At 26.2% G+C, this 25,681-nt stretch overlaps 4 protein-coding genes across 12 annotated transcripts in view; 2 read left to right on the top strand and 2 right to left on the bottom strand.

Moving 5' to 3' along the window:
* LOC413721 overlaps positions 1-5,275 on the bottom strand; it is a 53,746-nt gene extending 48,471 nt beyond the window's left edge. Inside the window, exon 1 of one of the 2 annotated variants that reach the window (XM_016913079.2) lies at positions 4,922-5,275. In XM_016913079.2, the coding sequence (XP_016768568.1) occupies positions 4,922-4,976 (55 nt within the window). In that variant the 5' untranslated portion in view covers positions 4,977-5,275. The remainder of the gene's footprint in view (positions 1-4,921) is intronic. The other variant, XM_006557312.3, reaches the window with a different exon arrangement.
* A 288-nt stretch (positions 5,276-5,563) lies between these two features.
* LOC100576146 (aladin) lies at positions 5,564-7,800 on the top strand. Its single transcript, XM_016913089.2, has 6 exons — positions 5,564-5,652; positions 5,822-6,212; positions 6,286-6,403; positions 6,475-6,944; positions 7,011-7,335; positions 7,436-7,800. Exons 2-6 carry the CDS (start codon positions 5,854-5,856, stop codon positions 7,745-7,747), a joined length of 1,584 nt encoding a protein of 527 aa, XP_016768578.1. The 5' UTR covers positions 5,564-5,652; positions 5,822-5,853; the 3' UTR covers positions 7,748-7,800.
* A 783-nt stretch (positions 7,801-8,583) lies between these two features.
* Positions 8,584-18,388, top strand: LOC100576110 (zinc finger protein GLI4). 8 transcript variants are annotated; one of them, XM_006557318.3, is made up of 9 exons: positions 8,584-9,279; positions 9,366-9,531; positions 10,030-10,486; positions 10,911-11,723; positions 12,266-13,150; positions 13,620-13,957; positions 14,724-14,885; positions 15,830-16,238; positions 18,099-18,388. In XM_006557318.3, the coding sequence occupies exons 4-9, from the start codon at positions 11,690-11,692 to the stop codon at positions 18,206-18,208; spliced, it is 1,938 nt and encodes a 645-aa protein (XP_006557381.2). In that variant the 5' UTR covers positions 8,584-9,279; positions 9,366-9,531; positions 10,030-10,486; positions 10,911-11,689; the 3' UTR covers positions 18,209-18,388. The 8 variants fall into 8 exon arrangements, with proteins under 8 accessions (XP_006557381.2, XP_006557382.2, XP_016768573.2 ...); XM_006557319.3 differs by having other exon boundaries at positions 10,911-11,711; XM_016913084.2 differs by having other exon boundaries at positions 10,911-11,451.
* Positions 18,389-18,561: 173 nt separating this feature from the next.
* Positions 18,562-23,714, bottom strand: LOC552600 (GILT-like protein 1). The gene is made up of 5 exons (XM_624974.6): positions 23,412-23,714; positions 21,150-21,308; positions 20,284-20,481; positions 19,179-19,334; positions 18,562-19,060 (listed from the first exon to the last, which is right to left on the bottom strand). Exons 1-5 carry the CDS (start codon positions 23,481-23,483, stop codon positions 18,956-18,958), a joined length of 690 nt encoding a protein of 229 aa, XP_624977.1. The 5' UTR covers positions 23,484-23,714; the 3' UTR covers positions 18,562-18,955.
* Between the last annotated feature and the right edge of the window lie 1,967 nt (positions 23,715-25,681).

Raw genomic sequence — 25,681 nt, forward strand, 5'->3', positions numbered from 1 at the left:
TACCGATCTGTCTCTAATAATCATCTGCAATTTCAAAAAAATCTAACTCTCTTTGCGAAAACATAGTCATAAAAATCGATTTAAAGTTTGGATTTTCCGCAGAAATGATTCCATTATTTCTCTACTATTCGTAGAGGACGAAATAAAATAGTTTGTAAGTAAGCAAACATTCCTAGCTTTTTCATAACAGCATTCATTCGTAAGTTCGAGCAGGACAACGATCAAGGCGCAACGGCTACCTATTGATTCACCCCCCTCTCCCTCTCCCTCTCCTCTCTCCCTTTCTCTCGTCTCCGTGGATCTTTGACCCCCCCAAAGAATGTATCCTAGAGTGAAAAAGTGAATGTCAAGGGTTGTGGATTCTTGGCTAGTACACAATTTTGTACGAATGGGGATACGAAACGGTCTCGCCCCAATCGACCATCGGAAATGAATAAAAAATCCATTTAAGAACACGACTAGAGAGCAAAAAAAAAAAATACAATACATTTTCCATGGTATTTATAAATTTTATTTATTTTTTATTATGAAAAACAATTTGTTTTATATATTTATTCGATTTATACGTGAAACTTTTATTTCTTTAAAAGAGTAGTTGTACGATTAATTTAGCCGCGCCCATGAAGATTAATTGAAATGAAGACTGAAATGGCGAATCAAGAGAAATAGGATTCTTGATAAGAGATATTAATTTAAAAAAAATAAAATAAAAATATACAAATTAAAAGAGGAAGGCGCATTCTTACGGAATATGCATTAAAATTTGTGAAATTATGATCTTAGGGAATTGTAAAGATATGTAGATTTCTTTTTATACGAGTTTCAAATTATCCCTCAAAATATTCCTTAGAGTTTTTCAGAATAATTTAAAAAAAAAAAAATATCTTTAAAAAAGTATCTAATAATAATCGTTAAACAATAGTTGTATTTGAAACTTTATTTTCTAAAACACTATTTTCTAATACTTCTATATTTTGAGATTTGTCGTGAGTTTATTAAAAATTATAATTGATCGATCCTTGAAATTTAAAATAAATATATTTGTATTAAGCAGAATATTATATCAATTATATAAAAAGAATTTTATTCTTTTATTCAGGAATAACAATTCTAGAGAAGAAAGTTATCCTATAAAATCATTCGTTTCATTTTATTTTGTCTGAGGAAACAGAAGAAAAAAAATTGCAATATTGCACAAGTTTAAGTATAATATATATATATATATATATATACATACATACATACATATATATACATATATATACATTAGATACACGTTATAAGCATAAATCATAAGGAATGATTCATACAATTGAGATAAATCGTTTTTTTTTGTTAAAAGAAAAAAATAATAATAAATGATTCAATCAATTTATGAAAAAAATAAATAATCTTCCAACTTTTCTAAAGTGTAATTATATTTTAACTACAATTATCCAAGTTATTATTTCAAGCGAATCAATAAAAAAAAAGTAGTAATAATAAAATATATTAAAATAATTTTTCTTTATATTTTGTTATGAAAATAAATTTGAAAAAGTTAATTTCTATTAATTGCAATTAACGATATTTTACTTTAAAAAAAAAACAATATGATTTATTATGAAATTTAAAATATTTTATGAAATATTTGAATTTTGATTATCTAGCTATCCTAATATTGATATAAAAAAACATTAACATTAGCATTATAGCATTAATTTACTAAAGAATTCTATTACAAAATGAGTGTTAATCTTTTTCTCCAAGTATTATGTACATATATACATAAGTATTACAAATAAGTACTATATATACGTATTACATTTTGTACATAGTATGTTAATAATAAGTCAATATTATAATATTAATTCTAATGCTATAATATTCTTTTGAATCAGTTATTAATAAAATTTATTATGTAATATATATTATAAATAACAAAAAGTACTTAAAATAACATAATAATAAATTTCAATAAATTTTGTAAATTCTTTTTAAACTTCTAAACTAATAGATTATACGTATATATTATAGTATAAATATGTAATTTAAATTATTTATTTTTTATTTAGTTAATGATTAATGATAAAAAATAATACAAAATTTTAATTTCCTTTCATATCCAATAATGATAATTATTGAATTATTCATGAACTACTAAATATCGAAATATCATATAAATTACGCAATTCACAACTTTCGAAAAAAAATATTTTCTACGATATACCTTAACCTTTAAGAAAAATGGAACGGAATTCTATACGAAATTCTTTTCAGACACTTCTACAATTTTCTTATGGTCAATCACATATATTTTATAAAGTTATAAAAGGAAAACACGAATAAAAAAAATAATATTAATTTTTCAATCATTTCACGTATTTTTTAACGTCTTTTGTAGCGATAAAACGCGCATGCGTCAAATATTTTAAACTTGTATATAAAATTGCATCAGTTTAATAACGACACACACAAAAAAAACAATTGATAATATTTTAACCAAAACAAATAAAGTATAATTAAAATCTTAAATAAAATAAAATAGAAACTATTGATATATTTAAAGTATAAAAATTTTTTTTTGTATATTTCATACAGATACTACCTTTTTTTTAGCTACACACATAAAAAATCTATTACGCAATTTCAAAAATAAATTATGATTGACGAAAATACAGAAAAGATATATTCGATTTGCTTCTTTTTATTCACAAAAAACACAAAAATATACAAAAATTATCTTTTTTTATTAAACTAATGCACACATTGAAATCGAGCGAAATACCCATTACATATAGCCACGTTTTCAAGATTGCATTTAAGAAACTACATAAATATTAGATGACTGCATAAATTTGACATGCGATCTAGGTTGCGAACTGTGCTCCACCTATATTTATATTTTCGTAAACATCGATTACCTAATCTGGATTCTTTTATATTAATGATTATGAATTATCTATTTATAATATTAAATATGAAATAAAAAGATAAATACATAATATATAATATCAAAAATATGAAATTAGAAATTTAAAAAGAATATTATAAAATTTATATTTATATATATATATATATTTATGTAACCTATTATAATATATAATCTATGATATATAATTTGCAAATCGCAAAAAATCATTTTAGGAACGTCATCAATATAAAGGAAAAAAATAAAATAAGAATAAAAATAATGTAATTTTTTATTGAAAAATGCAAAATAAAATGCAAAAAAATAAATATAGAAGAAAATATCTTACCTAATAGTATACGGAAATATATAACAGTCAACTATAAACCCTCATAACCTTATCGGACGCAGATAACATGAACTGGACTGATAAATGAAATGTGATGTACAAGCAAGATATTTAAAAAAAAAAAAATAAAGAAAATTAATAAATAATAAATATAAATTCTACAAAAATATTAAAAAAAAATACACTTGATTATTGCTAAGAGTTTATTATCATTCTAACCTAGCATGCTTACATATTTTTATCATTCGACTATGGATGAAATTAAATATCAAAATAAATATACTTTAATATAAACTAGATTATCAAGAAAATAAACTAGTGTTATTCGATTATTAAGCTCGATTATCAAACCAAGAATAATGTATAATTTACGAAAGAATTAATTACAAACACATGTTTCAATACATAAAAATGAATTCCAACAATGATAGATCTTTTTTTTTATTTTTTTTAATATGTAGGTCATTGTATTTATTGATTATAAAAAATTTATTTGTATAAAAAAGAAATAAAAAATACAATTCTTTTTTATCTTTTAATAAAATTCTATATATATATATATCTACTCACAATACCGGATACCACCATCTTTATATCCCGTTTCTTATTCGGTGACATGCGATTGAAATGGTTTATTGATATAATCTATTAATCAATCTGATTTCTCAAATCCTTCATAATACGTTTCTTTACGTTGTTTGTAATTTCTTTAGTTTTGCCGGGATATCTATCATTTATTAACTTTGAAACTTTTAATATCTCAAGATTTAGAATATAATAACTCTCGCGGGCTAAATCTTTCAAAAACAAAACGCATTTCGCTTTAAGATTTGAAACATTGCAACGACAAACACAAAAGTCTCCTATGAAAAATAATTCAAAACAGAGGTTATAAAAGAACACGCGGTACACGGATGGCAATACTTATAGTTTTTGCACTAGAGTTTACACTGAATATATTACAGAGTTGGGTATAGATGGAAGCAGCGTATTAAAACGGGTTATCGACGACGAAGATACTTCGACAATCGAGAAAAACAGGCTCTAATACGAGAAAATAGCATCGCGTAACGTACCGTAAACTTGCGTGTAGAACACTTGCTTTAGCTAGACACATTTCTACGAAGAAGGAAAGTCATGGAGGATGCACGGATCGATGACTGGCTGGGAAACGGTCCCGGACAGAATGGCAAAATTCGCTGGTAATATCGCGCACTGTCACCGAATAAAATGAACTATTTGTAACCTCGTTTGACTACGCGACAATTGTCCCGTGCCCTTGTTTATCATAACGGGAACGCATTTTTTTTTTTGTTGCCGGACAAAAAAGACAGCGGGACACGATATGTCATGATCAAGAAAAATGTTTTCTGAAAATTATTCTATAATTTCGAAAAATGACCTCGAGATTATGCAAGAATCACGATTACGGATAATGGCCAGGGTGTATACATTCGATATTACGTAGATGATAGAATAGCAATTCACAAATGGAATGTTCTACGATAAATGTCTAAAAACGAGTTGTGATTAGCAACGTTTATTTCCGGTAATAGATCAATGACTAGACTGAGAACATGCGACCACGAGATGCATTCGAAGGTTTCGAAAGCATGCACAACGTTAGACATACACGACATTCGTGTGTTTCCCAATAAATTTCATCGATAAGAAACACTCACTGCCAATGCTGAGAGTTCTCCATCGTGTTTTTCGCTTAGAACCCTTCTTGCCCATTTCTTGCGAAGACCGAGCTGGTCCTCCTCCCTTCTGTCTCTCGTCTCCCCAGCGATCTCGGCCAACCTTCTAGAACGACAGCTCCACCAAAACCATGTTGATCATGATTGATCTTACCACTACCTTCGCGGTAGCATTTTATGAACTGTCCACCGACCAGAGTATCCCGCGTTACTAGTCTTTTTGAGAAAAAAAGCTTTGGAACGAAACGAACCAACAAACGAGGCCTGCCCGTAGCAGAAGACAACTCTAATACGTAATCCGCGCCGCACGAATAGCGACCGCATACTGCTGTCCCCACCTCACCCCTCCCTGTTGGTCCCCACCCTTTTCGCGCTGATCCCCTACCACTGCTTGTGTCATATTCGATATATTGTGCTATATGTTCAATTTCTAATCATATTTCTACGATTTGAAAAGATTTTTTCATAAAAAATATATACACATGATATTTCTAAACTAAATTATAATACAGGAATGTATAGATATTGAATGTCATACAAATTTTCAACAGTAAAACTAATTAAAAGTTTAAACTTTTAGACTAAAACTTTTTGAATAAGAGCCAATTGTCACATGCGCAATAGTTTAATGATTCTGTGTCATGATTGGATGTTGCCATAGTAACCAGAGTAAGCTTTTACCCGCCATTTTATCCGGCTTCAGACATATTAAGGTATAATCTTTTTTCTATCATAGAAATACTTTTAAAAACTTTTTTTAAATTCTACTCATTCTAATAATTGTACTTAATATTTTTAAGAAAATTATTTTATGAATTTATTATTTCTTATTTGAATATATAATAAAATAAATATATTTTTTTCATTTTTTTACTTTTATAGGTTAAGCAAATTTATTCATAAAACGAATAATCATGATGAAAATATTATCATTGCATGAATTCGATGTTCCTTCCTCCGATGAATTGGCTACTGTCGCACTTATAGAAGATGTTTTACATTATTGTGAATATGAAAACCTAACAGATGAATTGCAACCTTTTTTTAAATATGTGCGAGAATATCCCGAGATTTCTATTACTCCTGATATTCTTGCCACACGTGAAACGGCACATACTATTTGTGCTGATGATTTATTTTTGCCAGTTCATGATAGCATTTTTAAAAAACTTGCTAGCATATGCAGAGAAAAAGGATTTATTGAAGCTGTCTGTTTGGCTGCATCTGCAGAACCACAAGAAGTAACACCAATTTTGCATTGGATAGCTACAAGGTATCAATAATAATTAACATTTAAAATTTTTTATTTTATCTTTATTTAAAATATTTTTTAATTTAAAATTTAGACTTAAATGGATATTAGATATAATGGATAAAGGAATATATCAAAAAGAAATTTTGCCAACTTCTGGATCTGGATCAATTGCTGATATTGTTCACACGAGGGATTGGGAAACATCTCTTGTAAGATTGTATTGATATAAATGATTTGATATTTTTATAATATATATTAAAATTTTTGTGATAATCTTTAGATTAGATGTCTTTCTTGGCATCCACATTGTACGCGACTGGCAGTAGTCACAAGAGATGACCGCATACGAATTTTTTCTCAAGGAATATCAATGATACCAATTTTAAAACATAGTGCTCAAAAATCTGTTTGCTGTATAAGTTGGAGACCACTTGCTGGCAAAGAATTGGCCGTGGCATGTCATGTAGGAGTCTTGGTTTGGACAATAGAATTAGGAGCAGCCAGTAATTTTCTTAGTCAAGCAGTATTATTAAAACAAAGAAATCATGCTCCTGTAACAAGTGTTGCATGGCATCCGCAGGGTGATCTATTAGTATCTTGTTCTCCTGTGGATACGCGTATGTTTATCTGGGATACATCTAAAAAAGAAGGTGTTCCGTTGAAACGAATTGGTGGCGATGGATTATGTTTTGTACATTGGTCATCTTGTGGTTTTAGATTATTTTCTGCTACATGCAAAAATATATTTAGGTATAATACTTTCAATATTTGTATTTTTATATAAATTTTATTTTATATATTAATGATTATATGTAGAGTATGGAATACGGGAGCAGCAACATCATGGCATGCAGATAAATGGACAGTGCCTAATGATCGTGTAGCAGTTGCATGTTTTGGTCCAAATTTAACTTTATTATTTGCATCAAATGAAGACCCTGGTACGATATTTTCTCTACCTCTGCAAGAAAATATTTTTGACGTCAAAAAGCCTTCTTTTGATGATGCAAAAATGGCAGTACCTCTGATAGATTTAACGAAAGTTAATTTTTCACTGGATGATGATTGTGTTACTGTTGGTGGGAGGATAACTGCAATGGAATGGGATCCTACAGGAAAATATCTTGCTATTCTTTTCCAGGTATATTTTTTTATTTTATTGAATCTAACTTAATTAATATTATCTTAAACATTATCTTAAATTGTAAACTTTAATAATAGATTTTTTTTTAATTATTTAGGATAGTCCATATATTGCATTAGTTAAAACAAAATTAGGACATCTATCGCGTCTGATTGAGATTAAACCAAGTTGTCTTATTAAAGGATATCCGGGAGAAGTTCCAAATTGTATGAACTTCTATCAGAAATATAAAAATGAATCAGACAATATAGTTTGTTTAACAATTGCATGGAATAGTGGTCGTATTCAACATTTTCCAATAATTGAGAAGGAAAGTGTTCGTACTGTAAATATATGTACTACACCCTTATCACATTCATTTTCGATGAGACACGACATGTATAATTTCAATTTAACCGTCACTTATTGATAACGTTTCTTGTTAAACAAAACTATAAAAATTTTAATTATTTAATTATTAAATTTTTTCAAATTTTTTATTTGTTAATAGGATTTAATATAAAGATTTAATTTATTTTATTATATCATTATAAAAAAATAAGAAATCATTCATTTATATACGACATGACATTCTTAACTGCCACATAACATTTCGACAGAAATTATATAATACTTCATAATCGATTCGTCAGCATGCCTAGAAGAAAAAAACATCGTTGAGACCTGTGTTAAACAGTAATGTGTTAGCTTCCTAACGTATGGGATATACAACACGAAGATTCTCGGGTTCGGTACCTAATTATACAAAGTCACATGCAGAGCGCACGTCTTTCTATTTTTATATCGCTTGACCGAATGCTGAACATCGACACGTATGTACGTATGTGATGCGTCTCGCACTATTTCCAATACGCTCTCTATCCACTTTTACCACTACCAACTCCAAACACAAATTAACAGTTCCATCGTTTTAGAAATCCTGTCATCCTAAATATACATTTCTCAAACCCAGTTTATCAACTTGCTTTGTCACTTTATTCATGATTTATGAAATATTATATGATACATTGAAAAAATATGTATTATTAAAATTTTTAATATAATTGTTGTATTTCATTTAATATTGATCAGGCAATCAAGATCATTGAGAAATATTCAAGCAAATAAATTCAGTATCATATATTTAATACTTATAATTCGTTATTGTTTCGATAATTTATTTTAGAAATAAATTTCAGCATTATAAAAAAAATCTTTTTAAAAATCATAAAAGATTAAGATATTTTTATCTAACTTAAAAATTGAATATTAAAAAATGAAATTTTAAGATTTTTAGATAAATAATTGAATTTTAAATCAAGATCGTTTCCAATTTCATTTCTAATCACAAAAAGTAACTTCCTGTAAGTGACATGCCTAATCAATTATCAAGTATTAGATAAACTGGTTTTAAAAATTCAAGTTTCACCCATATAAAGGATCTAGAAGTGGGGATTAACCGCTTTGAATCCCCACCGATTAAAAATTCGTTAAAATACCTTTTTTTTCTCTCCCTTTTTCATTCTCTCTCTGTTATTGCATCCGTATGGGGTGTACGATCGAAATCCTTTTTCCAGTATATTTATTTTAATGGCAGTCGTACACATGCGGTGACTATGGTACGAACAGAGTTGACAGGTGCCTGGGCAAAAAAGCGTGGTCGAGAGCGAGCATAGTATGTATAATGTAAGCATAGAGGGCTGGCAGGCCACATGTGCCACTCTATCACTTATCTACCCGTAATATGACGTATAACTCGACCATAAGATGCAACTGTGAACGCATATGTGTATATGTATACGTAAGTGCAACAGTCAAGATACGCGTATATATATAGGGATGAACGGACGTGTTCCTGTGTGTATGTCCGCTTAGAAGAAAGCATCCGAAGATCGTGATGTCACGAGAACTGCTTTGGAATCATAACAATGCGTTTTGGACAACATTGATGAATTGCAAATGGTCTTTCTTTTCTTTTTATTCTTTCTTGCGTTATTTAAATATTGTTCTAATTTTATATAAAAGTTTATCTTGAATTATTATTGTAGATGACATTGGTGATATTAACAATAATGCTCATGAAATACATAAATGAAATTTGGTATATTTAATAAGTGAACTATTGAAGTAAAAATTACAATTAATCGAATAAATTGATTTTGTGGTTGTTTACGTTAATATTTGTCAAAGATTTAAGGAATGATTTATGTAAAGGTAATAATTGTTATTAAATAATTATTTAAATATTTTTAATCTTTTTAGCTATGTCAATTATAAAGAATTTTTTGTATATTATTCTTAGAATAGAAAAAAAAATTGAGTGATATTAAAAATAATAATAAATAGAATAAAAATAATATGAAAAGTAAGAAAAAGAAAATAAGAAATGCCATAAATCAATTTTTGATACTTAAGATTATAATTGGTATCAGAAAAAAATAATTAATTTTATAATATCAATATATTATATATTATAAAATTATTAAAAATAGACATTTCTTATTTTCCTCTATTTTGAATGTAATTTTATAAATTTATTTGTACATATTATATATAATATTTTTTCTAATTTTATATTTAAATATTACTAATAAAATATATTTAAAATCATTTTTAAATTGAGCATTCAATTTAATAATATTTAATAATACTTTTCAAATTCTTCTTTATTTCCAATATAATAACAATTTAAAATTACCTAAATGATTTCAGAACTCCATATAATCTTCAAGCCTCACATATCCAGCATCCTTAAAGCAAGAATATCATATTTATACCAAGAATTTTAAAATATCCTAGTGTGTTCAAAACATGAATTATATTCTCAATCAAGCATATTTATGTGAAAGTTCATGATGCAAATGAGGAAGAGGGGAACAAAGAAATCAGTAAAATAATAGTAGACTGTAATAGAAGGAAGGAGTGAACGACTTATCCTCATATGTGCGCGCAAAGCTGTTGTTAATAAGTGACGCGTGTGCGGCAGCTGGTTTTACGTTTTTTGCCTTGCACCCGATTCTCGGGGTTCGAGCGACGAAAGATCGACCTAAGCACCCCCTTCTCTGCTATTTTCCCTGTTTCTGTCTCTTGCCTGACTTCTGTTGTACTCGATTTGGAATATTTCTTAACAGATTTTCATAGAGACACGCGACATGCAACGGAATCAATGGTAAATGAATTCTTTTTAATGTGAATAATCGATTAGAAATTTTAAAATTATAATTATTTTGAAAGATATTCGATCATGAAAAATCAAAATTTGTAATTTATCTGTAAATTGGTTAACTCATTTTAAATTATTAGAACATTTTAAATCCATTTAATTATTATTTAAATTACTTTTTACAAAGTCGTTAAAACTTTGCAATTGAAGATGAAAATTATGAATCTTATCAATTTTCTCTATTTCTTTCATTAAATCTTACTTTTTTTATTTTCAAATTAAGATCAATTCATCAAGTTTTATCATCAACAATGACATAAATATACATCATATACTACCTTAATTCACTCGAGATCTTCCAAATCATTATCCATAAATTTATTCGATTCTTTTCTCTTTCACAAGCCAATACCATTCCATCTTTTTTTAGAAATCGAATGGATCGAATCCTATCGATCAAAAGGCAAGTACGTTAAACAACAAATGATGTAATATTGAAGCAGTTCATCAGCCCTGAAGACAATTCATCGGACATAATCGTTCCAAGAATCTAGGAATGGGTAAAAAAAACTCCCATAGAAGATGAATTCGAACGGGCAGCCCAAGAAAAAGAAAGACGACAGACGCGCATGCAGATGTTTCGCGCCACCCTGAAACCGATGAGGCTGAGGCAAGTGCACAGAGATGCACACAAGTGTCGGAGGATCTCCTCCTCCTCCTTCTCCTCCTGCTCCTCCTCTTCTTTTCTGTTCCGTGTATCTCGAGGGGAACGAAGCACCGCCACGCGAGTGGGCGGCGCGTACCCTTCTCGAAAGCTTCTTCCCTTGCTGTTCAAACAGGGGTAGAGGGGATCTTCTGTATCGTTTGCTGGAAGAACATTACGATGTCTTGTCCTAGTTGATAGTCGTCGAGAAGACGCGGGAACGAATGTATGCAGTCGAGGGATACATCCAGGGTCAGTTCTGAGCAACGTGTCTAACCATTTATTCGGCCACCCTGCATCCACTTCGTTTTTCTTCGCGCGATCTTGATCGCGCAAGTACACGTGACGCGTGGACCTTGATAAGTGATAAGCTTATCACATTGAAAGAGTTATTGAGAATCTGTCGAAGAGAAGAGATTTTCTGCGACTCGGTGCTTGTGCAGTTATTATTTGGGCAGCTTAAAAGTTGAATTTTGTAAGTGGACAGTGAAGGATCGGTTAGGTGGATGTTGATGTTGCTGCAATATGGTGATTTTATCAGTCAGTTGGTGATTCATATTGATGAATTTTGTCGATATCAATTTAAGTAAAAGAAATCAATAATAAGTAAAAAGTATCACAAATAGAATATAAAACGAAAAATAAAAATTGTTCAAATCAATTGTGATTATAACTGTAATAATGAAATCTCGAAGTTGAATAATTGAAATTAATTTTATTAAAAAAATTGAAAACGGTAAAAAATCGATTATAAGTTTCATGAATTGAAAATGTATTTTATTAAACTGTAAACACACATTTCATTCATAAATTCAATGATATAGAACAGGATTCTGAAATTCCAGAAATTCTTTCAATACTATTTTACTCACGTGCTGTTCCCGATTATTCGAGCTATTATCGCTTCATATCATGCATGACGAATTGCAACATCTCGAATCATGTTTTTGACGTCTCCGTAACTTTCCATTCAATCTTCTCGCCAACTTACCGTACACAATTTTGCAAATTTATTTAAATAATTTCTCTATCGTTAAAAATCATTTTCTCTACTACATTAATATCATTCACGAACTTTACAGATTATACGGAGATGCATCTCGAAGACTATCACGTGAGTAGAAGCGAGGAGGACGTGCAACGAACAATTTCCAAAAGTATCAAGCAAGAAGACTTCAACACTTTACACTTAGCACCTATCACTTCCGTAAATACAAGTAATCAACAACCCTGTTGGATCACTTCTCACGCAGACAACATTTCATCTCCTGTTCTACCTAATAATTCCAGTCCTAAAGAATATACAGATTGGGACCAGCTCACGACCGTTTTCCAATATCCCTGTCAGCCATATTCATCTACAGACAGGTCACCAGAAAGTACCAGTAACGAAGCCACTACACCAACATGGAATAACGTCATTCATAATGAAATATCCGACTGTTCCAATGGACAAAAACTGCCCTCGGTTGGCTCTGCATTTTCTTTCTCAAGAACCTTCTGCAATACCGTTTATCCAGAATATCAAGGTTATCAGGATTATCAGGAGTATCAGGATGACGTATCAGTATCTTTGCCGCTTATTCTTCACAATCAAACCGAGGATCAAGGACTCAATGGATCCATGCAAGCAATTACGGATGAATTTGATCTTAGTTTAATTAGGGGTGATCCTACATCACTCCTGTGTACCAATGTAGAGTCTCCTTCTTCACCCTCATCTACGTATTTAGAAGAACTTCAAGATCCATTCTCTAACTTGAATGGATCTTGTTACGCGGTTGGACATTTGGTCTCTGGACAACAGGCCTCGGTTTCCACGATGAATTTTGTTAATGATACTGGGTTGAATGATGGATTTGGAAATCAAATTGTTTTGCCTAGAAACGAAGGCTTATTATTGACTGACAGGAGAGTGCCAGTGTCCAAGACAGCGCAAGACATGGAGAAACGAAGCAAATCTTTCGGTGAGTTTGATGATTTTTCAATTAATACATTGTTCATTGATCATTAGTGTACTTGTATTAATTGTGAATTAATAATAATAAATTGTATTCAGATTTTTCATATAATTATGAAGATATTAAATATTCATTTTCTACAATTATTATTTTTAATCTCTGTATCAAACTTTTTAATCCTCTTTCATAAAATTTCTTTTAATTACTGTTTTTAAATTTAGCTATAAAAAAAATTATATTATTTATGAAATGATTTAATACACCATCTGAAAAATTATTTTTCTCGCACCTGATGTATTCGGGAAGTAACAGAAAGAATTTGTTTTAAGAATACCACAAATAAACATAGACTAGTCGAGAAATGCCTCTTGACTACCATCCTTAAGTATAGCAAGTAGTTTCAAGTAGTTTTCCTTAACGAGTCTCGAGATTTACAACTTGTTTACACACTGATGACATGTTGTTTCGTTTTCAGATAGTTCAACAACCGACGAAAATTTGACGTCGACGTATCAGTGCCGATGGATAGATTGCGGTTGCGCCTTTGCCGAACAAGAAGGACTAGTTCGTCATATTGAGAGAAGGCACGTAGAATCTTCGTCATCGAATTCTCATGGACATGGGCGACGAGTCCAAAGAGATAGGGACAAGGACAAAGATAAAGAAGGGGAAACTTACGCGGGTTCGGGAAGTGGACAAGATGAATTTGCTTGTTTGTGGCAAGGATGTCCTCGTGCTCGACCTTTTAATGCGAGATACAAGCTGTTGATTCATATGAGGGTTCATAGTGGAGAAAAACCGAATAAATGTCCGGTATGTAAGTTTATTGGTTTATTAGTTTTAAAACTTTTGAAACATGTTTCTTATGGAGTATAAGATTTGCTTTTATTATAATAAATTTGAAGATAAATTTGATTCAATTTAATTGGAATATAGTGTATCTATAAAAATATCATATAAAAATGAAATATGATTTTTCACGATGAATATTTTGGAGTTAGATTGAAAAATCATAAATGAATATACAAAAAGATTTTTATATAAGAAGTTTTACAAATAAATTTTTTAAATTGCAGGTCATCTGATTGTTTTATTTAATATAAAATTATAAAATTGATAAACTGTATTAAACTTGTGAAATTATTAATATAATTAGTAAAATTATTATGCAAAAGAATGCAGATATTATCTTTGAAAATATATATTTTGAAATATTTTTATTCATAAATTTGATCAATCAATAATTAACAATAATTTTTATATTTCATGTGTATATTTTTTAGCAATATTCTATTTAACAATCAACAAAATATTTCAAAATATTTATAATACATTAATCTCTTCATCTGTATTTAAAATTCTTAAATAAGCTTCTTGAATAAGCTTTACTAGATAATAAAAAAATAATTAATTAAAATAAACATCTTTTTTATAATTTATGTTTAATCTTCTTAAATAATTGCATTATTTAAATAGTCTTAAATCAAATTTAGTTGGGCATTTAATTATATTAACCATTAAATAAAATTAATAATTGATTAAAATTACCAAAAATTATTAATTTTTTTAATTTTTGTAGTTCACTGGGTGCAAGAAAGCGTTTTCACGATTAGAAAATCTAAAAATTCACCAAAGATCTCACACGGGAGAAAGACCATATGCTTGTCAGCATCGTGGTTGCTCCAAAGCATTTAGTAATAGTAGTGATCGTGCGAAACATCAGAGAACTCATTATGACACGGTGAGTTTATTTATTATTTTATCTAATTAAGTAAGTATATGAATTAATAAATCTATTTCACCTTTCATAACGAATATTAAGAGAAAATTATATTAATAAAATTTAGATAACAAATAATATTGATTCAAAGAGATTAAAAATATGATGTATTTATTTAATATATTGAATCAGTTTTATTGAATCAGCAATACACATAATTTCGAAACATATTTATCACATATTTTGATTTGAATTGTTTGCATATGTTTGATATTAATATTTTACAATAAATATTGACAGTAATAATTGATTTAATATTCCTTCTGTTACATAAGAATCACAATTGAGAAATATTTTATCATGAAACATACAAAATGTGAAATTTATCTTCATTTATGCTTGTTATTAATAGGTAAAGAAACATTACATACAACATATTTTCTAAATTACAATTAATTATTTAATTATTTACTAAGAATTTCAAATAATAAAATTCTTTGATATTTGTATGATGAAAATTATTTTGTATACTGATAGTTCTTAAAATAATCAAGACTTTGGTTACTATGACTTTTGTATAATTTGAATATTTATTGAAATTTAAAATATATTTCTTTATAATTGATATTTCATAAAATGTATTATGGAATATTACTCGATCATAAAAAAAAAGTAATTTAAAGAAAACTGCTTATCGCTAATGTTGAAATTTTGTAGCGTGAGAGGTCAGTGAACATAAACCATATGTTGAAATCGCTTAAAAAGCTCGTCATTTTTAAATGTAAAATTTTGCTGTTATACAATACAACAATATAAACAATAATCTGCTTGTTAATAAATATTGGAATATTCAAAATGTCGTTTGAAAATTTTCATAATTTAAAAAGAAAATATCCTCGTTACTTTAAGCAAAGGATAATCAATGTTTATAACACGTACTTATAAATACTGGTTTGAATTTTCAGAAACCATATGCGTGTCAAGTAACCGGATGTGGAAAAAGGTATACAGATCCGTCCAGTTTGAGAAAACACGTGAAGAATCACTCAGAGCCGCCGATTCCATTGCCTTCGTTAACGCCAGATAGCAAAAGTTCTGGTAATATAATTAGTAATAGTAACTTACGGCATGATTCAATTTCTACGAGTTCGAAGCAGCAACAGCAACAGATCGGCTATACAGGAGAATCGAATTATCGAACGTATAAGACTTCGGAGTCTTATGCGGACGAGGACGTGGATCTGTTCCAGACGAATCTGTGTCAGGTCGATAGGATTTCCATGAACCTTGACAGCAATCAAGAATATGTCCCTATCGATTCTGTGAAACGCTTTCTCATCGACGACGTCAGTGGATCGCACGTGGATGGTACAGGTAAGGAAAAGATCTATAATTAACGAAGACTTAGGTCATTCATACATACTCTTCGTTAAAAGAAAAATGAGAAAATTAATAGAAAGTGAGATATTTTATGTTAAGAATTCTATACTATTGTTTTAAGAAGCTTTGTATTATTTCTTATCTTTTCCTTTTCTTTACTTGATAAATTTTTTAACACTTGAAATGAAATAACTAAAAAATTCTAAAAACATGCAATAAAGCAATTATTAATATATTTAATATATCTTTAAAACCACAGGCTTTACTAATTTCCTTAAATAAATAGAAGAATTATTTTCAATTTTCTATTCTAATTTAGGACTATAAATTTTAATAAAATTTAGATTAATACTTGTATTATATATGAAAAACACATATCTTATTTACTATACAAAAAAAAATATAAAAAATAATCAATTATATGAAACAGTAAAAAATGAAAAGAATTAAAATGTATTTGAGATCATGAATGGGACATATTAGTAGTATAATATATGTACATGAGAATTTATATAAGTAAATTCTGGAAATGAAACGAAGAAACATACTTATCAGAAAATTTGAATCATTTTAACATCATCCCTTGTACATTTTATGATGGAAGGATGATCAAATGAATAAAGAAAATGTTTCGTACAGGAAATTTCAATTGTATCCAAAGCGCATCGATAAAAATTCGAAGAACGCGCAGTAAAGCCAGCACGAGGCAAACATTTGGACAAAAAAGTCGGCCTATCGTTGTTCACCGACCCGTACGAATCTTTATTGTACTGGTACCGCGCGTGCTATCTTTTTCTGTCACGGTGAATGGTAACGATGCCGATGACAGTACGCGTTTCGCTCCACCATGCTTAATCTCAGAGGAGGTTCAAACGCTTTACGCGTTTACCCCACACCGAGTCTTAAAATAATATTCCCGAGTTTTTTGGCTTGGAGCACACGCACGTACGCACGCGCCAAAACAGACGATGCGGCTGCCACGTGCGACACACGCGTGCCCTTTTAAATTCCAGCCCTCTCGAAGCTGCGATTTCTATCAAATAATATAATTAGAGAGATAAGATCAATTTCAATATTTTGTATTTGCGAATTCAAGTTAATGGAAACATGTAAGTTTCATTTCCTCGAATTTGGTTGTGTTATTCATTAAAGATGAGATCTAATCAGATTGAAAATATATTCAAATTTGATTAAAAGATACCGAGTATCTGAATATTTTGTAATATTATTATAATTCTAATATTCTCTAATTGTCTTTAAGAAATAATGGAAAGAAAGAGATAATCTACTTACCTCTTTTCTTTGAAAGAAAGAACTAATACTTTTAAATAATCTAATAAATGCTTTTAAGCATTCTTTATAAGTATTATATGGATAAAAAAAATTATTCTTGATAGATTCAATATATATGAAAATAATTGTTGGTTGAAAATTCTTGCATCAGAAATTATACATGATAATGAACGAATCAGGCAAAAGCAATTAGCTATCTTCTTTTATCTACTCTATTTTGTCTCTTTACTAAATATATTTATTTGCATACAAGAACTCATATAAGATAACTTTTTTCAGAATTTTCATAATTTATATCTTGATTCAATTTAAAGTAATCTTTTTTTTTTATTCGAGTATTCAAATTTCTAATCAAATAATTTACAATATATTATATTTAATCTCATTCTATATATGATTATTTCAAAGATCCACTTTTCATTTCTAAATTGTTCAAAATTTATTTTCAATTTACCACAAATTTAATTAATTTAGAAAACACGTCTTTCAAATCTTTGATTTAGTTTTATAAAAACTATTAGCGCATTAGTAATCATCGATGTTTATTTTTTTCTTTTATAGGGTACCAGGTCGACGATGAAGTTCCTGACTTTCAAGAACTTGGTTCAGATATTGAACAACAGTTTTTCGAATTGAGTAGTCTAGATGATGCGGTTTTCATCGATGGTTGAGGAAAATATTTAGAAGAAAGAGGTTCGAGATGTTTTTATAGTAAATGCTAATATTTCCAAAGACTTTTTCCATTTTTTTTTGTACTCGATTTTTATACGCTGATTCGATTACTTGATAAATATATTTTTGTACATAGACGATTGTATATATTATGATTAAATACATGATTTTGATTATTATCAGTTTTTATATTCCTTTGGATCATGCGATTTCGTGTGGATTAAAAAAAAAAATCTGATTTCTTATATATTTTTATCTTCTGAATTCTAATGTGAAAATTAATAGTAATAAAATTAACATGACTTTTCATGTAAGAATAGGAAAATTTGTTATGCTTATAAAAAATGAATAGTTTATTTTTGTATTTCTCATATATTGAGTCACATATAATGACACTTTTTTCTGGATAATTATTCAGTTACAATTTCTTAATACAATAGATATATATTTTTCCAATACATAACTTTCCACACAAATCAATTTTATTAATAATTTTCTCACATGTCATAATCATTACATAAATGTTTAACAAAATACATAGCTTATACAAAATACAATATCATTGCGAAAAATCAAGAAGTTTGCTTTCACGAGTAGGAATTAGAATTCTCTTTTCCATATTGAATTTGTCATTAACTTACTATATATAATCCTTCTCGTGGATTATAGCAACATATTGCAGTTTGTTTAAAAATGTGATCCACTCACTACAGAGATCTTTTAGTAGCAAAAGGGTTAAGTAATGATTATTTGCAAGCACTGCATTGAGACGGTTTCGTTCCATCCAAAGAGTCGCAAATTAATTTAAAGAAATTATTTTGTGCAGCGCTTTGTATCTCCCTTGAATTCACCTGGAACAGATGAGGGAATTATTAAATATAATCATGAATTTAAGAATGATTAAAGAATGATTTAACATTAATTGAACGCGCATACAAAAGAAACGTGCTTGCAATATTGAGTACTCACTCCATTGATTGTGATCGTTGGAACAAAAGAGAGATCGGGTTTCAACTCTTGCGTTTTCTTGCCATACTCAACCAACAATTCATTGGATAGAGAGCTGTTAATACATTCGTTAATGTTCGCTTGTGTTTGGTCATTTAATCCTTCTTTTTCAGCGCACTAGAAGTTTAATCAAATTATTTATTTTTTATAAAAAAAAATTTATCTATTTTAAAAATATAAAATATAAAATTTTTGTGAAATTTTTAATAGTTTTTTAAAGAAATTTTTTTTATCAGAAATATCAAATTTTAATTTAAATATGCTGACTAATTTAAATACTTAATTATATATCAAATTTCAAATTTCATAAATATGAATGTTATATAATTTTAAAAAATTTAAATATTATTTGAATAAAAATTTAGTAATAAAAATAATAATTATTATTATAGACATATTAAAAATATTAAAAAACTTGAAAAATTTATTTCTTTAATACTTTTATTTTCTTTATCAATGTTTCTTAAAAATTGTGACATGAAGACAAAACATTAACTCTATAAACATTTTTTTGCTGATAAAATCGATAATTTCCGTTATCTAAAAATATTCTTGCTATTATATATAGCAATACTAGTAACTTATAATTTTCAATATTTCTAATATTATAATTTAGTACTCATATGAAATAAGATTATAATTGAAGACTGGACATAAAAAAAAATTATATAAGCCAAAACTAAAGAAAACAAGAAGTTTTCTTAAGGAAACAATTTTTTAATTACAATCTATTATCTAATTATCTATATTTCATTTACTCTAATAAATATATCTATCTCATTTTTTATTTTAATAATTTTTTAATCATATTTTTATTTTAATAATTTTAAATTTAAGTATTTATGAAATATACGAAATTTTTCATTCAGATCTCATTCAATTTTAACAATTGCTGAATGTTTTTTTATTGGAAGCATGTGCAAATTTATTTTATAAGAACCTTTTATAAACGTATACATTTTTGTATACATGAATCATAAAATATTATTTCTGATTAGAAATTAACTGGAAAATCTTGCTAAGATTATATTGATAAGAAGAAAATGATAAATAAATATATATATACCTCTAGAATGGAAGATGGTGGGAATCGCGACGTCATTGCACAACCAATCAAACTCACGGTAAGTTGTTGAATTTTATCAGCCGATTCGTTGTTCTGTATTGCATGAATGCCGCATGCCTGAGCCTTATTCCCATTGCACTCGTCTATTCCATGTTGACACGAGAAGTGCCATTTTTGAGTGTTAGGATCTTGCCAGTACTATATATTTAAAATTAAATAATATTGTATTCAGTACAATAAATTTTTATAATTTTGTAAGCTTGCTGAAAAAATAACTTAAGATAATATAGAGAAATCGTCGTATTTTTTTAACCTGAAATAATATATAAGTAAGATTTCAGATTGTAAATTTTTAATTTGATATTTTAATATAAAATGATTATCTTTTAAAAAATCGTAATTTTTTAATAATTTCTAATTATATCACAATTCTAATGAATATGCAATGTGATAAGAAGCAATAATATATATGTAATAACATGATAATGACTTTTTTGATTTTCTTTTTAAAATGCATTTTTGAATCAATATCAAAACCAATATCAATATTAAATTAAATTTATTAAATTAAAATTGCAAATGATATATAACAATTTTAAATATCAATAAATTAAAACTTTTAATTTGATTGATTGAATGAAGAAAATATTTATTAAACTTCAGACAATTAAATTTGTTGATTAATCATTAATTAAATAATGATTAAATTAAATTTTGTATGATATATAATAAAATAAATCGAATGAATAATTTAAATTGTAAAATTTTAATTGAAATTTTCTTAATTATATTAAATGTTTCCAAAATCGATATATTATATTATAATAAATAAGATAGAAGAAGTTTTATTGCAAACTACAACTCACCGTTGCTTTCCCATAGGGAATGAAAGAAACGCTGATGTAATCCTTTAGTATATCATATTGAGGCAATAGTTGTTGCTTGATCCATCGTATACTATCTGGACACAGCGATTCATAATAAACATCAACATTTAATCTGTTTGTTGCTGTATTGCCGGCCACCTAAACAATTAGATAATAAATTATCATGAACTGATTATAAAAGTGCATTATTTAATTATGTCTATCATGTTTATTATTTTTTTTCTACAATTATAATAAAATATAAGCAATATTTCACAAAATTATATTCGTCAATGATCTATATTCCTTTATGTAATTTTCGATATTTTTATATTATATTATTGTTAAAAATTAATATTTAAAATTTTCATATATTTTATTTTTAAATAATATTTATTTGTAATTTATTTTTAATATGAAATTATATTATAATAATAATATTATAATATTATAATATATAAATTATTATATATAATTAAATATAATAATATTATTATGTAAATATAATAAATATAATAAATATAATAATAAATATTATATTCTTTCTTCATTTATCGCAATATTTTATAATATTTTAAAATAGTTATATACTTCAAAATATTGCAAAATTTTTATAATTACAATTTATGAAAGAAATATTAGGTTTTTGTTGAAAAAATTCTATAAATATTTTAAAATTCGTAACTTAGTTCATGATGAATTAATCAATAAGATTGTAATTCAATTAATGGATAATTAAGATACAATATTTTTCAATCTCTTGTGATTCTTAAAACAAAGAAACAGTATTATCATGAATATCTAATAAACAGGTTCAGGTACTCAAGAATAAAACTTCTTTAAAACCGGATTTATTTTTAACATTTCATTAGTGTATAAAAATAGAAAGTTATTAGAACTTCGAATTAAAATTATCAATTAATCATTAGAGATATTAATTTTTAATTATTAATTTTTTTCATTTTGTTAAAAAAATTATCAGAAAAGACAAAAGTATTGAAACAATGATATGATTATGAAATTGCAAATAATTGTTTTTCTTATCTAGCATATCAAAAGATCAAAGAAATTAAATTAAGATATATACATTTTGTTAAATATAACTAATCTTTGTAAATAATATAAAAATTCTTGAAAAATTAAACAATATATTATGAAAAATCAAATATAGAACATTAAAAAATAATTTTTAAATAAAAATGGAGTCAATATAGAGAAGAAAGTTAATATTTAATTTATACAGTTATTATTAGAAAAGCTTAATTTTTATTTATAAATAATATAAAGTTTTATATTATAATAATTTAATAATAAATTTAATAATATTAAAAATTATATAAATTTAATATTAAAAATTATATAAAGAATATTTTACACATACATTATTAATTGATATTATAGATTAAATGGATGGATTAAATTTTGAGACGCAAATCTGCAATATTTTGCATGAATCATAAATCATAAATTGCTACTATAGCTACTATAATCCATCTACTATAATCCATCACTTGAGAGTTAAAATAATATATTTAGTACAACTTGTAGACGACAGAATATTAATAATAATATTATTATTTTTATTATCTTTATTTATTAATTAAATAAAAAAAAATATTCAAAAATACAAAAATCAATAAAAATAAATTATCTATGAAAAATAGAAATCAATTAATTGCAATTTAAAAATAACTTAAATTCCATTCTATACTTTTGTTCATTATAATCTCTTGTAATAATTTATATTTAAAAAATCATATCAATATGATTAAATTGTCACTATTGTAGATATAAAAATTTATTTATTCAGATATTACTTTCTTCATTATATCATATTTATGTTTTTAAAATTTAATTCACAATGCTTAATTTTCCAATGTAAAATTAGTTATAAATAAATATAATAAAAATTAGTTGATATACATATATATTATATAATATAGAAATAAACAAAAATTGTATATTTTAAATACAAAAATATATAGAATCTTTATATTTCAAATAAAAATAAAAGAAAATTCCACATTTCAAATAATATTATACAAAAATTTTTTATTTAAAATTATAATAGAAATATAATAAAAAAAAATTTTTTTAATTTTAAATTTCAATAAATAGAAATTTTGTATTCAAAATTTCAATTAAAAATTGTAAATTCTAAATAAAGATACACAAAATTTCCACATTTAAAATTAATCTTTAAAAAGAATATATACTTGACAATAATCTATTAAAAGTGAAACTAAAAGAATTTTCACTCACCAAGTCATTATAACTGAGGAACAAGAGTATGGCCGCGATGGAGGAGCTCGAAGTAAACGGATAGCACCGCATGATCTTTCTGGTACGCTTTCAAACCGGCCACCGGCCTTTAAACTAGCTTTGTCTATAGCGATGTCGACCGATGCTGAGGTGGGAGACTTCGAAAATGTAGAAGGGGGCTGCTAGAAAGAGCAAGAACAAGAGAGACATGGAAGGGAAGAGAGATGAATAATCAATAATACGTTCGATGGCATTTAAAACATTCCCTTGCGAGGAATACTTGCACCATTCTTACTTCGATCCATCTTTTATCCTTCGAATGTACCAACGTTCATAAATATCCGATTTAAGTATTAATTAGAAGTAAAATATTTGAAAAATATTTGAAAAATATATCTGATATAATATTCATAATATTTATAATATATATATATATATATATATATATATATATATTTAATATTACATATATTTGAATTAATAATTTTGTGATTATTTTAAAATAATATCTTCTGAAATAGTTTTTCAAATAATTTCTGTATTATGCCAATCAATAGTAAATTAAAATAAAAACTATTCTGAAAAATACTGTTACTTTTCAAAATAATCTAAATTTATTTTTCATTACTCAAATAAATATAAATATAAAATTTAGTATTTAGCATCATAATATATTTATTATTCTATTTAAAAGAATTAATTAATATAAATAATTATTTGAATATGATTTATTTGAGTTTGATATAAAATAAAGTTATTTTGATAATAAATTAAAGAAAAATAATTATGAAATTAAATCATTTAATGACTTACCAATAATATATTATATTTAAATATACAATTATTCATTATATTCACAAATTTTATATATAATTGCTTGATAATTAAAATGTCAATAGCCACTTTATTATTTCAAAAAAATTTTTATGTTTAATTTAGAAAACTAAATTAAATCTAAAATTAAAAAGCTTTTTATAATATAAAAACAAAGTCTCATAATAATTATGAACATCAATCTTTGTCAATTTTTAAAAAAGTTATTTTAATTTTAGAAAAGTAAAATCATTAATATTAAAATTATTTAATTAGTTAAATAATTAATTAATTAATTACATACTGTCAAAAATAAGTATCGCGATATTTTTTACCAGAATATTTATATAAAACCTGTATTTGATTGATAGCTTATTTCTCTTTTCTCTTTGTTCTTTCCTCTGAATAATCTCTTTTATCTCGAGGGCACTATGAAAAGTTAAAGTAATATTTATAACTAAAAACATTTTATTTATTAACGAAAATAATCTTGATGGAAATCTTGAGAAATTTGTTTCAGACAAGTTTGACGAATTATAAATTTGTATGTCATATAATAATAACTTCTTAAATATTCAATAAAATAAAAAAATCATTCAAAAAAATTTTTTTTTTTTATTAATTGAAACTTATTCAAAATTCATTTTAAAATAAAAAAAAAAAGAAATAAAAATAAGAAGTAAATAATAATTTTTATTAATAAAAATTTAAAAATTTTAAAGTTTAAGTAGAAATATTTAAAGTTTAAATTAAAAATTTAATTACGTTTCTAATATATCTTAGAGCAAAAAACATATCATCGTAATCTTTGTGATACAATTTCATTTTTCTATAATTATAATTTTATATAATTAATTTTGATTTTAATTCATGTAATTTTTTTTAGAAATTGTCAAATATGATGAATTACTCAAACATAATATTTGATTAACCTTTATCTGAAATCGATAAATGGACAAAAATGAATTTTTTCTGAAAATTGATTGAGTATATATTTGAAAAATTATTAAAATTGAGTAAATATTTTTTATTAAAAAATTATCATTATTTTTTAAAATAATAAATCTATATCTAAGTAAAATCTATACTAAATCTATAATTAAAAAAATTATAAAAATTTAATTTATCATTTATCAACTTACTTAATAATTTATTCGGAATTAATTTTTGTAGATAATTTCTTTCTGAAGAATTTATTTTCATTCCACTTTGAATCTAGAATTATATCATTTCTTAAATAGAACGCTAGTTTTTATCAAATACACACGTTCCTATCAACGGATGCGATGCGTCTCACTTAAATTGAAATAGTAAATTAAAGTATTAATGGAAAGAAATTAGCTACGAAAAGTTGTGTTGTATATAAATATACATACAAAAAAAAAAAAAAAAAAGAAAAAACAAAATATATACAAAAAAACAAAATACATAAAAAAAATATTTATAAAATAAGTTAT

This window comes from Apis mellifera, linkage group LG7 (assembly GCF_003254395.2).
Source record: "Apis mellifera strain DH4 linkage group LG7, Amel_HAv3.1, whole genome shotgun sequence".
Lineage (NCBI taxonomy): Eukaryota > Metazoa > Arthropoda > Insecta > Hymenoptera > Apidae > Apis > Apis mellifera.

What these genes read in the sequence shown, in the direction of transcription:
- LOC552600 (XM_624974.6), bottom strand. Translation starts at nt 23,483, where the DNA reads ATGCGGTGCTATCCGTTTACTTCGAGCTCCTCCATCGCGGCCATACTC. An exon ending in TCCTCAGTTATAATGACTTG is followed by an intron (nt 21,309 to 23,411) that starts GTGAGTGAAAAT and finishes CTAATTGTTTAG; the next exon opens with GTGGCCGGCAATACAGCAAC. An exon ending in TTCCCTATGGGAAAGCAACG is followed by an intron (nt 20,482 to 21,149) that starts GTGAGTTGTAGT and finishes TTAAATATATAG; the next exon opens with TACTGGCAAGATCCTAACAC.
- LOC100576110 (XM_006557316.3), top strand. Translation starts at nt 12,100, where the DNA reads ATGACGAATTGCAACATCTCGAATCATGTTTTTGACGTCTCCGTAACT. An exon ending in GAAACGAAGCAAATCTTTCG is followed by an intron (nt 13,151 to 13,619) that starts GTGAGTTTGATG and finishes TTTCGTTTTCAG; the next exon opens with ATAGTTCAACAACCGACGAA. An exon ending in ATCGCACGTGGATGGTACAG is followed by an intron (nt 16,239 to 18,098) that starts GTAAGGAAAAGA and finishes TTTCTTTTATAG; the next exon opens with GGTACCAGGTCGACGATGAA.
- LOC100576146 (XM_016913089.2), top strand. Translation starts at nt 5,854, where the DNA reads ATGATGAAAATATTATCATTGCATGAATTCGATGTTCCTTCCTCCGAT. An exon ending in ACATGCAAAAATATATTTAG is followed by an intron (nt 6,945 to 7,010) that starts GTATAATACTTT and finishes GATTATATGTAG; the next exon opens with AGTATGGAATACGGGAGCAG. An exon ending in ATCTTGCTATTCTTTTCCAG is followed by an intron (nt 7,336 to 7,435) that starts GTATATTTTTTT and finishes TTAATTATTTAG; the next exon opens with GATAGTCCATATATTGCATT.